At 34.7% G+C, this 14,963-nt stretch overlaps 1 protein-coding gene and 1 non-coding gene across 2 annotated transcripts; both read right to left on the bottom strand.

Moving 5' to 3' along the window:
• Positions 1 to 658: 658 nt before the first annotated feature.
• On the bottom strand, positions 659 to 1,713 carry LOC127741559 (uncharacterized). The gene is made up of 4 exons (XM_052254285.1): positions 1,498 to 1,713; positions 1,191 to 1,377; positions 987 to 1,107; positions 659 to 827 (listed from the first exon to the last, which is right to left on the bottom strand). Exons 1-4 carry the CDS (start codon positions 1,711 to 1,713, stop codon positions 659 to 661), a joined length of 693 nt encoding a protein of 230 aa, XP_052110245.1.
• Positions 1,714 to 11,442: 9,729 nt separating this feature from the next.
• Positions 11,443 to 11,551, bottom strand: LOC127741926 (small nucleolar RNA R71). The gene has a single exon (XR_008003114.1). It is a non-coding gene; the product is annotated as a small nucleolar RNA R71 (small nucleolar RNA).
• Positions 11,552 to 14,963: the final 3,412 nt, after the last annotated feature.

The following is a 14,963-nucleotide window of genomic DNA, read 5'->3' as shown; positions in this document are numbered from 1 at the left end:
TTCTAATTTTTTTAAATTTACTAAAATACCCTTAATATCAAATATGTTCAAATAAAATTATTAGTGATTCTAAATTTTTTTTAAATTACTAAAATATTCCTAATGTCAAATATATTCAACTAAAATTATTATTGATTCCAATTTTTTTAAATTTACTTAAATACCCCTGGTATCAAATATGTTTAACTAAAATTATTATTGATTCTAATTTTTTAAATTTACTAAAATACCCCCAATATCAAATATATTTAGTTAAATTATTATTGATTCTAAATTTCACTTAATAACAATATGTTTAATTAAAATTATTACTTTTTTTACATTTTGAATTTACAAAAATACTTCTAATAAAAAATTTACTAAAATACCCTTAATAAAAATATATTTAATTAAAATTATTATCGATTCTAGTTTTTTCAAATTTGCTAAAATACCCCTAATAACAAATATCTTTAATTAAAATTAACATTATCACAATTAAATTTACTAAGAAAACATTACTATTATCCAAATGAAAGTTACAAAGAAGTCTCAACAGTGAAAAATTACTAGCACTAATAAGCATACATGCACAACTCTTATAAAAAAACACAAACACATCAACAAAATGAAATCAATGTTACGACAGACAGCCTCATACATAGAAAAATTATTACAATTATCGAGCGTGATGTCTTCTCCTCCATTGGTTCCACATTTCTTGTGCAAGTTGATCTCTCCATCTACCCCAAGCATCACTCGTTTCAATATGGTGGATCGTCTCACCATCTACTCCAAGTATATTTTGATCTTCTATCTCATCAATAGGATCCACAACCATCACTCTTCTAATATGATTATGCAAAAGGCAACAAGCAGTTATAATTCTTCCTTGAGTCTTAATAGGATAAAATGATCTTTCCCTTAAAATTTCCCATCTTGCTTTCAAGACTCCAAATACCCTTTCAATGACACTCCTAGCTTATGAGTGTTTCATATTAAAAAACTCTTGAGCTGTACTAGGTTGATTATGTGGATTAAACTCACTCAAATGATATTTTTGTCCTCTATAAGGTGCCAAAAATCCTTCATAATTCATATATCCAGCATCACATAAGTAATAATGACCTAGTGTGACATACACAATTGAACAAAATTAATGAAAGATCAAATGGTTACTTTGATAACATATTAAAGTCTCAATAAAATACCTTGGGGAACACTAAACCCATTGCGAAATAGTGCATCTCGCAATACCCTAGAATCCGCAGATGAACCCTCCCAACCCGCCAGTACGTAGATAAATTGCATATCGGGAGCAACCACTCCAAGCACATTGGTTGTTATGTCACCTTTTCTGTTTTGATATCTAGGCTTATCAGCCTCAAGGATATTGACCTTGATATGGGTACATCTAAGGCTCCTAGGCAATTATAAAATCTGAAAAAAAGATCAATTAACTCAATCCTAAAGAACACCAACCATATGAGATTTAATAACATTAGCAAAATAAATTACCTTAAACCATTTCCATCGTTCATCCATTCTATCCTGGCTAAATGGTTGAGGTTTCTTCAATAAGAGATTATGACATCTCAAAATAGCAAGCAATACATCATTAAACCTCCTACTAATTGTTTCTTCAGATCTCACAAATTGTCTCTTTATTACTCTAATTTTGACGTCATGTGCTATAATATGTAAAAACATGGCAACCATTTCTTCCACACCCATATTCCTACTTGGTTCTAACCTTCCAACCCTTTTAAGCATGTTATACAATGCATGAAAGGCACATCTATCTATTCTTGTGTTTTCTATACATGCTAGATCACTAAAATAAATAATCCTATCAACACTAACATCTCTTATTACTTGCCTACTATAACTATCATTCCATTTTCTTTTCTTTTTTTTCAATTGCAATATAATCAAAATATAGCAAATCATCAACAACTTAACTATAAGGTCATTCATTAATTCGAAATGTAAAATCAAGCAGGCAATAACTTTCATCTTCTGTTTGGGATCCATTCTGCAAAATAAAATAAAATAAAATAAAATATTTAGCTAGAAGACTTAACTATTTATTTATTCTATGTAAACACTATGATCCTGCGGAAAGAGGGAGGAGAGGAAGTCTATGAAAACACTTGATTATAGACTAGCTTTACCAATGTAAACAATATAATACATGAGCATTGATCGGCAAAACTCACTCAGAAATCTCATGTCATTCTAACATAAATTGGTGCTGATAACAAAATGAATAACCTGGGAAATACTGTTAATTTATTTAATTCTTACCCCAAAGATAAGAACATATGAAAAAGACATTTCCGTGTTGCTCCAAATATAAGTAAAGTCCCAACAATAGACAAGTTACAACTTGACAAAACAGAATCATAAAACATGGAATGTATGAAAAAGAAGTTTTTATGTTGCTGCAAATGTAAGCTTCAACATAAAACAAATCACATTTTGACAAATCAAATCATGAAATATGGAGCATGGACAGAACATCATGTACATGAACAGAGAACATCTGTTCAAGTAGAAAACTGGAAAAAAATATTTGTTGGAATAATGAACAGAAGAAAAACAAAATTGGTGATCGAGCATTAAATTATCCCAGCACCTACATTTGTGATGTTTTATATACATTTTTTAATAAGGGTCTGTCTGTAGTATCATAAAAAATTAAGGTATTTATATGAATAAGGAGCCTGATATTCAATTCCCTTACTTAGAATCATGAATACATGTAAAAATGTGGCCATCACATTGGTAAAATATTTAAACTCCACAAAGTACAACCTCAGAAATATTTCGCATGTTAAATAATCCAAATCTTAAAATATTAAAATATTTAGTTAGAAGACTTTACTATTTATTTATTCTATATAATGATTACTATAGTAGGCTAAAATGTGAAAAGAATAAAGGTAAGAATTACCACTTTATATTTTCCAAAATCTAAATACAATGGAATTCAAAAAAAATATATTAAGCTAACAAAATGAAATAAGAACATCTTCACACAACTCATGAACTGCATTCTTGTGATACCTACTAAACCCAATGCTATGAGTAGATCATATGTAATTCAGATTCCACTATTCTAGCATGTGTAAGAAGATTAACCTGATCAAAATCTTGAAGCTGTTTTACAGCTACTCAAAATACTCATTTCACAAAATTGAACATGCAGAGAATAAAAGTTGGCAAGTTCAAGAACTCTTGTCTTATTGTCAAAATTGGACCACCAAATTTTTCCATTCTCAGAACTTAAATCCAAAAGCACTGTTAAGTCACTAAAGTATTCAGCAGTTTGACGAATCTGAGATGTGATGACTGATAAGCATGCAATGAAGAAGAACAAAAAAAATAATAATAATAATAAATAGTAAAGAGAAGTTAGCAACCTGCCTTGAAGATTAGAGAGGTTGGCAATCTGACGAGGGATATCACCAGAGAGAGAATTGACATTGAGATACAAGTCAGTGAGGTGAGTCAAGGAGGAAATCTCCTTGGGTAAAATTCCACTGAGAGAGTTGAAGTGAAGATAGAGACCAGTCAAGCTCTTAAGACTAGAAATGGCAGCAGGTATGCTTCCAGAGAGACCCTTTCCTTGCAGTGAGATATTCACTACAAGACCTTCTTGGTTGCAAGCCACGCCCTCAAAATGGGAGAAATATCTAAACCTCAAAAATGATTATCTCAGCGTATGCAGGACAAAGTTAACTTGGCTATAGAAATGCATTTGAGAAATTTTACAAAGTGCAGCATACATGAATCATCTTCAGAATACGTCCTCTCAGTTGAATCATATTCTACAATTGGAAGCTGAAAAGGAAGTAGAACATATCAAAATAAAGTGTGTACTTACTACAATATACAAACTGGTTCAGATCAAGAGTAATTCTTCCTTGTTTTGTAGTATCAAATGAATTAAACAGATTCCTGAAAGACATAATAAAAGATCCTTATCAGTGAAATGAAAGTTCAACACTAGGTCAAATAAAAATTGCGTGAAAAATATTGCTTTCTGGCTTTTCTCTAAATATATATATACCTTGCTGATTGTAAGAATATACAAAGTGATATGAAGACATCCGGTCTAAACTTCCCACTTTTACTTTGATCAAAGCTCTGAGAATAATCAAAGAGAAACATTTGAGCATGGCCTTCTAAATGACAATCTTGCATAGATGAGAGGCCTACTATGCAGTTGAAAGAAATCAAACAAGGACTAAATAAATTTCTTTCTCCATTGCATTATTTCTTTCTCCATCTGACTAATAAAGCATTTTCAACTTATTATCCCAAGAAAGGAGCATACAGAAATTAAGGCATGGATAATAGTAGTGTAAACAAACATTGAGAATTGAGATAGTTTTGGCTTAACCACTAGTAGTCAATGTGATGTGCAACTTCTCCAGGATGATTTACTACAAATTAAACTATGAAGATGTCTTTCCGCACAGGCAAAGTAAAATGCAGGAAAATCCAGCGTGAAGCCAATCTTTACCAATGCCTGGAAACAAATTCGGCAAAGTTATTTAGAGTTGCATCCACAATCATATATAAGGTTGAAAAAACCTAGAACAAACTTAGAACAATTGTTTAGACGAATTGAAATAGATCTAGAAAATTGTTTCAATTCCAATTTCATTGAAACAATAAAACACATTCCAATTCCAATTCCAATATTTCAAACCTAGAACAAACCTGTACTTGAAAAAGATCAACAGGAACAGGAAGATGTGAGGAGGGAGAGGGGCGAGGGAGACGACACGAATAGGAAGCACAACTCGAGCAGAGACGGAGGCGAGAGATGCGCGAGCAACCAAGCTCAGAGGAAGGAGAGAGGCCAGACGCGAGCGCGAGCACGAACACGAACGCGAACACGAACAGAGGTGAGATGTGATGATGAACACGAACGCGAACAGTTGGTAGTGAATCTTCCTTCTAGAATAAGGAGCGGTGGTCGTGCGAATCTAGATCAGCGGCGAGGGGGCGCCGACGTCGGTGGAGCCTCCATGAATTTGGGGGAAAATTTGGCTAGGGTTTCATTTTCATGGAGGAGTTGCTCTGCTAGGGTTTAGTTTTTTTTGTGAAATGAGTGAAAAATCTGAAAGAAAGAGGGTTAGAGTTGAAGGGCATTTTAGTCTTTTTGCATTGTGATATACATTCCATTCCCATTGGAATTAAAGATAACCATGGGGAGGATGGGAATTAAATTGGTGGTAATTGAATTCCTTGGAATAAAACATACCCAAGAATAATTTTTTAAACCTTGAACCAAATATGGGAATAAAATATTCCCATCTCAAAATTTCTGGGAATACATTTGTATTCCCTCCAACCACACACACCCTTAGTATCATCTTCCTTTTCTTCATGGATAAATTATGTTGACTTTTTTGGAAGTTTAGACAAATAATGGGTAGGTAGTATTACCTCAATCTTAATATGGACTTAAAAAAATGATACAGACCAAAACTTATTTAAACAAATCTAAAATTACATAACAATAATTAGAATGTTTTAGATTTCGTAATTTTAAAGGCAATGTATTTTATGGGGACTTTATATTAGTTGATTTGATGTAAACTTCTTTGTTTAAGTATTGACTTGAAGAAATTTAAAAACTCTTTTGTCTAATCTAATCTTGTATCCATACATTACCAGAAAATTTATGACTATCGAAGATTACAACATCGGTAATATATATACTTCATCGACAGTCAGAACCTTGGTAAATATTCGTTGGTCATATCTCCGTTTATGTTTTTGATCTATTTTACTGACATTCTGTAAGTGACCATCAATAAAAGTTATTATTAATTTTTTATTTTTTTCTTTTATGACCCATTTAGAAAAAAAAAATTAGGAGAACTAATTAACTATCTGTAACGAAAATCAAGATTGGATATGTGATGATCATGTAAAATTAGTCTCGCGCACTCCGTCACTAAATGAAGAGCACTACAAGAAAACTATTTATTATAGATAGATATTTCTGACAGAATTTATTCTACAGAAATAAAGATAAATTTTGTGAGAGATTTTTTGTCGAAAATAAAAGAAAATAAATAAACATAAATTACAGACGTAAAAAAGAATTTGTCGATAATTCTATTGAAAAAATTAGTTTTTTTGTTGATAATAGTTATCGATAGAAAATTTGTCTATATTTAAATGAACAAAAAATGCTGCATTTTATTAAATTATTACAAACAGAAAATTTTTCTGTAATTTAAAATATTCTGTCGATAATATTAAAATAAGAGTTTGGTTCCTGTTCTTCTCTTCATTTCACAAAACACCCCCATCCTTCATCGGCGGCGCTCCTCACCCATCCATTACAAGAAAAACACCCATTCAGATACACTTAAAAAGTGTAGTCAAAAATGAAAAAAAATGATGCCTTAGGCAACAGCTAAGCTTTTTAGGCTTTGGAGACGCTTTGTGGGGGATGCCTATACCAGTGTTGCCTATTCTCAAAGGTTACACTTTTCTGTATCAAAGGCTATGCTTCTGGCTTTTGAGAATAGGGTGCGCCTTTTAAGTGATGCTGTTCAGGACCAAAGGCTACGCTTTTCAACACTAATAGTTATCAGAATTCAAAAGAATAGACTACACTTTTCAAGGCTATTGCATCACTTTATAAACGTAGCAAATAGTATATCTATAGCTACTCTATATAAGTGTGGCCTTTTCTCCCTCATTTTTTTTAAATTTCTGTTTATATATATATATATATATATAATTATATATAATCTTGTATTTTTAATTAAATTAGTTAATTATTATAAAATAAAAATAAATACATAATAATACAATACAATAATCTTTAAATAATAAAAATTATCCTTAAACAAAATATACTTATATAATGAACCAAAAATATTGGAACGATCATAATTTAAGTATTCATACATTTCACACGAAAATAAGTATACTTGTATCAAAATATGCATAAGACCACTTAGAGTTTACTACTAAAAAACTAGAAAAACCAAAATATTATATCATACAAAATTCATTTTTCACCCCTCTTTGGTTGCACCTCCAAAGAGTTTTAGAGTCTTGAGATATGTGGTTTTGAAGATGCTGTTCCAGAATTCGATAACCTTAATATTCTCTTCCTCAACTTGCTTCATAAGATCCTCTAGACTCAGTTGTCGATTTAAAGCATATGAGATGGCACTTTTCACAACACCTTCAAGTTCAATTCTGCACTTTTCCAAATCCTTCATCGGTAGCGCCATTCAGCCTTGCACTGCCATTGTTCGAAGCTCCATCACACCCATTCTCTAATCTCTCCATCACACCCGTTCCCCAGTCTCTCTCTTACAGTTTTCACGCCGATGAATTTCGCTACCCTCTCAACGCCGTTTTCTGTCGCAGCTCGTTGAAGCTTGTCAGCGTCGTTGCCGCTTCTACCTCTTCTTCTCATCACCGTTGGTTCAGGTAGGCTCCGTCATCCTTTCCGATTACATTGATTCTCTTGCAATTATATCTATTCTATTCTCAAAATAATTTAGGGTTTTATTACAGAGACAGAGAGGCAAGCTTTATATGAAGGAACTCTAACCCGCTGATTCTAATAAAATCTATTCTCAAGTACCTCCTTTTATTCTTCTCTTCCTTGTTTTTTCACTATAAATTTGCAAAAGGAGAGGATATTAACTCTTTTGTCATCAAGGATAAGAAATCTAGGTTCCATCTTAATACGATTGCTGAACTTCTCAAGTGTCTGCTAGCATAACTCATATGTTTATCTCGTACGCTTTACTATGTTTTATTATGATTTTGTCAACGTTCAGTTCATTTTATGTAATTCTATTGCAGGTGTGATTCTAAGAGCTTAGAAGATGCACTGATCAAGCGTGTGATGGTAACAACTGAGGAGGTCATTACAAGAACCCTTGATCATGTTGCATCTGTTGGTAGCAGAGATGCATTAGCCAAATTCTAAGTCTATCAATGGAGTTCTTGATATCTATGGATTTGAAAGTTTTAAATTCAATAGGTAAGCTAGTTCTTTCATTTGGCATTTTCAGTGCAGTATTTAGCCATGTATCTAATAAATAGCTTTTCTTAGTTTTGAGTAGTTCTGTATTAATTTTACGAATGAGAAGTTGCAACAACACTTTAATTAGGTTAGGTGATTTTTGGCATAATTTATGAACCAAATCCAGAATTTTTGTATTACTCTACAACTGAGGCATTTTTTAACTTAATGGTTGCAGCATGTATTTAAAATGGAGCAAGAAGAATACATTAAGGAAGAGATTTATTGGAGTTACATAGAATTTGTTAACAACTGATGAGCGGATATTTTATACGCCTTTTGGCATCATTTTCATATAGTTTTTAGCATGTTTTGGTTAAGTTTTATAAAGTTTTAATAGGTTTTAGTGTAAAATTCACATTTTTGGATTCTACTTTGAGTTTGTGTGTTTTTATGCAATTTCAGGTATTTTCTGGCTGAAATTGCGGAGCTGGAGCTTTGTCTGATTCAAAGACGGAGAAAGCACTGCAGATGCTGTCAGGATCTGACCTCTGTAAACTCAAAGGAGCGTTTTTGGATCTACAAATATCCAAATGGAGCGTTCTCAACGGATATGGAAAGCTAACATTCAGGGATTTTCAAAAATATATAATAGTCCATACTTTGCTTCGGAATTGAAGGCCCAAAACAGGCGTTCAACGGAAGGCATCTACCCCAATCCTAGTGTCCAATGCCCACAAGGACGTGACCAACGTCCAACGCCCAAAAGGGGGCCCCTAGCCAGCGTTCAACGCCCCTAGGAAGTCCTAGCACGTGGGAGACACTTAGACACTTGCCCACTTTTACGTTTCATTTTGTATTTCTTCTATGAGCATGTGTCACTAAACCTCCTAGGTTAAGGTAAGGAGCTCTGCTAAGTTTTATGGATTAATAAAAGTACTGTTGTTCTATTTTCAATCTGTATTTGATTCTATTCTAAGATGTACCTTCGTTCTTCAACCTTATGAATGAGTTGAACCAACAAAAGTTATCTCTATTCTACATGGGTTCAGGAGTGTCATTCATCAGATATCAATGAACCACTAGCTTGAGGATACGTCTCTTAGACGGCTAATCCACGACTTCGTTGGAGACTTCTCGATACATCAGTTCAGTCGAGGTTTGGGAGATTAGGGTCTTTGTGGTAAAGGCTAGAATCAAGGTGCAACATTCTCTAATCCGGAAGATTCGACTTTGTCTGTGGCGTTTTGAGTAAGATCACCAAGGGGATGAACTGCAGGAGCTTCACCCTCATTCAGACTGGATACGCACTAAACCAGGTGTTCAGCCTAGAGGAAAATCGGTGGCCACTCAAACCAGCGTTGATCACATACAACCTGCTATAAAAGAAATTATTCACAGTTGAAGTAGACAGTAAGAAAGTATTGATCTAGAAGAACAAAGCATCTTTGAAGCCTTAACCATCTTCTTATCATTGAATTCACAATTACTGAGTAACGTTATCTTTATTTTACTTTTATGCGTCTAAATAATTAAACAACTTTTCTATATGCCTAACTAAGATTTACAAGATAACCACTGTTTGATCCAAGTCAACAATCCTCGTGCGATCGACCTTGGCTCACCTCAGGTATTACTTGGACGACCCAGTACACTTGTTGGTTCAGTTGTATGGAGTGTGGGAATTCGTGCACCAAGTTTTTGGCGCCGTTGTCGGGAATTGTTCGGGTTTGAACAAACTAACGGATTATTTTGTTGATTAGATAAGGTATTGTTTGTAATTTTGTTTTAGTCTTTTATTTCTCTTTTTTGAAAAAATAAAAAAATGAATTTTTTTTCAAAAATCTTTGTTTTCTTATTAATCTTTATCTTTTGTTTGAGTATTGTGTTCTTGTTCTGTGTGTTCTTTAATTGCTTTGAATTTTTTTGAGTTTGTTCTTGGTGTTCTTCTTGATCTTCAAATTGTTCTTGTTTTTCATTTTGTTTTGATCTTTAAAATTTTTAAGTTTGGTGTCTTTAGGTCTTTTTCTCTTAAATTTTTTAAAACTTATTATTTTAGATCTAAAAATTTTAAGTTTTGTGTCTTTTGTTTGTTTTTCTCTTTCTTCATTAATTCAAAAAATAAAAAATGAAAAATATCTTTTCTATCTTTTTTTTTAATTTTCAAAAATATCAAAAAGATTTAAAATTTTAATTTCAAAATCATTATCTTATCTTATCTTTTAAATTTCAAATTCAAATTTTTTCAAAATAAATTCTTTTAAAAAATCATATCTTTTTCAAATTACTATCTTATCTTTTTATCTTTCTTTAAAATTCAAAAATCTTATCTTATCTTATTTGAAATTCAAATGTTAAAATTCATTAAAATTTAAAATTTAAAATTTAAAATTTCAAAAACAAATCTTTTTCAAAAATCAAATTTCAAAATCTTATCTTTTTCAAATCTTTTCTTATCTTTCGTAATTTCAATTTTTAAAATCAAATCTTTTTCAAATCTTTTCAATTTCTATCTTATCTTTTTCAATTTTAAATTTTAAATTCAAATCTTTTCAAATGTTCTATCTTATCTTGTTTTCAAATCTTTCTTAATTAGTTACTTGTTTTCTCTTTCTTCTTTTTTAAAATTTCCTAACTAATTCTTCTCTCTTCTAATTTTTGAAAATATATTCTCTATCTATCTCTCTTCTTTTTCGAATTTCATTATTTAATTTTCAAATTTTTTTATTTAATTAGTTTTTATTTTCGAATTTCTATCTCTTTCTTTTCGAATTCTTTTTCTCTCTTCTTTTATTTTCATTCTTCTTTTCTTTCTTCTTCACATCTCACAAGGAGTCCTCTGTTCTTGAACATAGAGCTCCCATTTTTATTCTTTCTTGTTTTCTTTTTCTTGTTTATGAGCAGGAACAGAGATAAAGAACCTCTCGTTAATCTTGATCCTTAACCTGAGAGGACCTTAAAGAGGCGTCTACAACAAGCTAAAGCACAACACTTCGAAGGAAACCTCACAAGGATTTTCGAACAAGAAGCTGAAAAGCATGGCAGCCGAGCCTAATAATGAAGGAGATGCAAGAAAGGTTCTTGGTGACTACACCATACTAACCTTTGATTTCTATGGAAGAAGTATCTCCATACCTGCCATTAGAGCAAACAACTTTGAGCTTAAGCCTCAGTTAGTTTCTCTAATGCAACAGAATCGCAAAATCTATGGACTTCTACTGGAAGATCCACATCAGTTTCTATCTGAGTTCTTGCAAATCAGTGACACTGTTAAGACCAATGGAGTGGATCCTAAGGTCTACAGACTTATGCTCTTTACCTTTGCGATCAGACACAAAGATAAGATATGGTTAGACTCTCAACTTAAAAAAATCCTAGACTCTTGGAAAAAATTGGTCAATGCTTTCTTGGCCAAGTTCTTCCCACTTCAGAAGACGAGCAAAATCAGAATAGAATTTCAAACCTTCAGACAAAAAGAGGGTGAATTCCTCTATGAAGCTTGGGAAAGATACAAACAACTCATTAGTAGATGTCCTTTTGACATGCTCTCAGAATGGTCTATCCTAGGCATCTTCTATGATGGTTGTTTGAGATGTCTAAAATATCATTGAACAGCTCTGCAGGTGGATCACTCCATTTCAAGAAAATGCCTGCCGAAGCTAGAGAACTCATTGAGATGGTTGCAAATAACAAATTCAAGTACACTTCTAAGAGAAACCCTGTGAATAATGGGGTAGCTCAGAAGAAAAGAGTTCTTGAAGTAGACACTTTGAATGCCATATTGGCTCAGAACAAGATCTTGACCCAGCAGGTCAATATGATCTGTCAGCATTTGACTGGAATGCAAGCTGCAACTGGCAGTACTCAAGAAGCTTCCTCTGAAGGAGAAGGTTATGGTCCTGAACAACCATGATAGAGGAGGTGAATTACATGGGAAAACCCTATGAAACCACCTACAACCCCTCATTGAGGAATCATCCTAACCTTTCATAGAAGGATCAACAGAAGCCTCAGCAAGGCTTCAATAATAATCAAGGTGGAAGAACCCAGAATAGGTTCAACAACAAGCCACCATTTCCATCTTCTCAGGATCATAATGAGACTTCTAACCAGAGCCTTTCTGACTTAGTTACTATAGTCTCCAACCTCTCTAAGACCACTCATAGTTTCATAACCGAAACAAGGTCCTCCACAAGAAATTTAGAGGTACAAGTTGGTCAGCTGAGCAAAAAAATCCCTGAGACTCCTCCTAACACTCTTCCTAGTAATACTGAAGTAAACCCAAGAGAAGAGTGCAAGGCCATCACCACAGAGGTTGAGGCCGAATCTGAGGTGGACAAGCTGGCATTGAACGCTATTAAGGAAGACCTTACTGGGCATTCAACGCTATAACTGGCACAAAAGCTGGAGTTGAACGCTAGTAAGGAGGACTTTACTGGCGTTCAACGCCCAAACTGGTAGAAAAGCTGGCGTTGAATGCTAGTGAAGATGTCCTCACTGGGTGTTCAACGCCCAAAAAGCTACAAGAGGTGGAGTTGAACACCAGTAAGGGTATCCCTACTGAGCATTCTACACCCACTAATGAAGTTCCTATCCAAGAATTAAAGGATGCCAAGGCTCATGTAGAGACCATAGAGGTCCTCTTGTAGGCACTCTTGCAATTCATGAGCTCCGATGAACACTCATCCTCTTATGAGGATGAAGAAACTAGGAAAGAGCAAGTTGCTCGGTACCTAGGAGCTCTCATGAATCTAAATGCCAAGTTATTTTGAGTAAAGACATTGGAGGAAGAAGCTCCATTGCTTACCTCTACCTTAGCTTGATCCACCTCTATTCCCTTGTTCAAAAATTTCCAATTACCTCTACCTTAGCTTGATCTACCTCTATTCCCTTGTTCAAAATTTTGTGCCCAAGGACAATTCCTTCAGTCACCATAAAGTGAAATTTCTCCCAATTTAGAACTAGGTTAGTCTCTTGGCACCTCTTTAGAACAAGTGCTAGATGGTCAAGACAGGAGCTGAATGAGTCTCCAAATACTGAAAAGTCATCCATGAAGACTTCCATAAATTTTTCCACCATATTAGAGAAAATTGAGAGCATGCACCTTTGAAAGGTTGCAGGTGCATTGCACAGGCCAAATGGCATCCTTCTGTATGCAAATACTCCAGATGGACATGTGAATGCTGTTTTCTCTTGATCCTAGGGATCTACTGCAATTTGATTATAACCTGAATATCCATCTAGGAAGTAGTAGTATTCATGACCTGCTAGTCTTTCTAGCATCTAGTCTATGAATGGTAAAGGAATATGATCTTTTCTGGTAGCTGTATTGAGCCTTCTATAATCAATACACATACGCCACCCTGTAACTGTTCTTGTAGGAACCAGTTCATTTTTTTCATTATGAACCACTGTCATGCCACCCTTCTTAGGAACGACTTGGATAGGGCTTACCCAGGGGCTCTCAAAAATAGGATAAACAATCCCAGCCTCTAGTAATTAAGTGACCTCCTTCTGCACCACCTCCTTCATGGCTAGATTCAGCCACCTTTGTGGTTGAACCACTGGCTTAGCGTCACCCTCTAATAAGATCTTGTGCATGCATCTGGCTGGGCTAATGCCCTTAAGATCATTGATGGACCACCCAAGAGCTGTCTTGTGTGTCTTTAGCACTTGAATTAGTGCTTCCTCTTCCTATGGCTCTAAGGTAGAGCTTATGATTACAGGAAAGGTATCACCTTCTCACAGAAATACATATTTCAGGGATGGTGGTAATGGTTTGAGCTCAGGTTTAGGAGGTTTCTCCTCTTCCTGAGGGATTTTCAGAGGTTCTATTATTCTCTCTGATTCCTCCAGATCAGGCTGAAGATCTTTAAAGATATCCTCCAGCTCTGATTCGAGACTCTCAGTCATATTGATCTCTTTTACCAGAGAGTCAATAATATCAATGCTCATGCAGTCATTTGGGGTGTGTGGATGCTGCGTAGCTTTGACAACATTCAACTTGAACTCATCTTCATTGACTCTCAAGGTTACTTCCCCTTTTTGGACGTCAATGAGGGTTTGGCCAGTTGCTAGAAAAGGTCTTCCTAGAATGAGAGTTGCACTCTTGTTCTCCTCCATTTCCAGCACCACAAAGTCAGTAGGAAAGGAAAATGGCCCAACCTTGACAATCATATCTTCAATCACGCCTGATGGGTATTTAATGGAGCCATCAGCAAGTTGGAGACATATCCGGGTTGGTTTGACCCCTTCAGTCAAACCAAGCTTTTTGATAGTAGATGCAGGTATCAGATTGATACTTGTCCCAAGATCACATAGAGCTTGCTTGGTACAAGTACCCTCTAATGTGCATGGTATCATAAAGCTTCTGGGATCTTTAAGCTTCTCAGGTAAGCTTTTCAGAATGACTGCACTGCATTCTTCAGTGAGGTAGACTTTTTCAGTTTCCCTCCAATCCTTCTTATGACCTAAGATCTCTTTCATGAATTTAGCATAAGAGGGTATTTACTTAAGTGCCTCTGCAAACGGAATCTTTATTTCAAGAGTCCTGAGATAGTCTGCAAAGCGGGCAAATTGCTTATCCTGTTCTGCTTGGCGAAGTTTCTGAGGATAAGCCATTTTAGCTTTGTATTCCTCAACCTTAGTTGCTGCAGGTTTATTGCCTACAGATGTGGGTTGAGAAACCTTTTTAGAAGGGTTGTTATCAGCACTTGTATGTGTCTAATCTCCCATTGGCATTTGAATGCCAGGAGTGGAAGTTGGAGTGGCGTTAGACACCAACTCCTTATCTGTTTCTGGCATCTGAGCACCAGAACTGTGCTTCCTTTGGGCGTTTAATGCCAATTCCTTGCTTGTTTCTGGCGTTGAACGCCAGGAGTGAGCATGGTTTGGGCGTTAAACGCCAGCTTTCCACCCATTCTCTGGCGTTTGAGCGCCAGAATTATTCCTCTCTAGGCTC

This window comes from Arachis duranensis, chromosome 9 (genome assembly GCF_000817695.3).
Source record: "Arachis duranensis cultivar V14167 chromosome 9, aradu.V14167.gnm2.J7QH, whole genome shotgun sequence".
Taxonomy (NCBI): domain Eukaryota; kingdom Viridiplantae; phylum Streptophyta; class Magnoliopsida; order Fabales; family Fabaceae; genus Arachis; species Arachis duranensis.
This window is presented reverse-complemented; position numbering and strand designations above follow the sequence as displayed.

What these genes read in the sequence shown, in the direction of transcription:
- LOC127741559 (XM_052254285.1), bottom strand. Translation starts at nt 1,713, where the DNA reads ATGGGTGTGGAAGAAATGGTTGCCATGTTTTTACATATTATAGCACAT. An exon ending in TGGGTTTAGTGTTCCCCAAG is followed by an intron (nt 1,108 to 1,190) that starts GTATTTTATTGA and finishes ATGTCACACTAG; the next exon opens with GTCATTATTACTTATGTGAT. An exon ending in CAACCTAGTACAGCTCAAGA is followed by an intron (nt 828 to 986) that starts GTTTTTTAATAT and finishes TAATCATATTAG; the next exon opens with AAGAGTGATGGTTGTGGATC.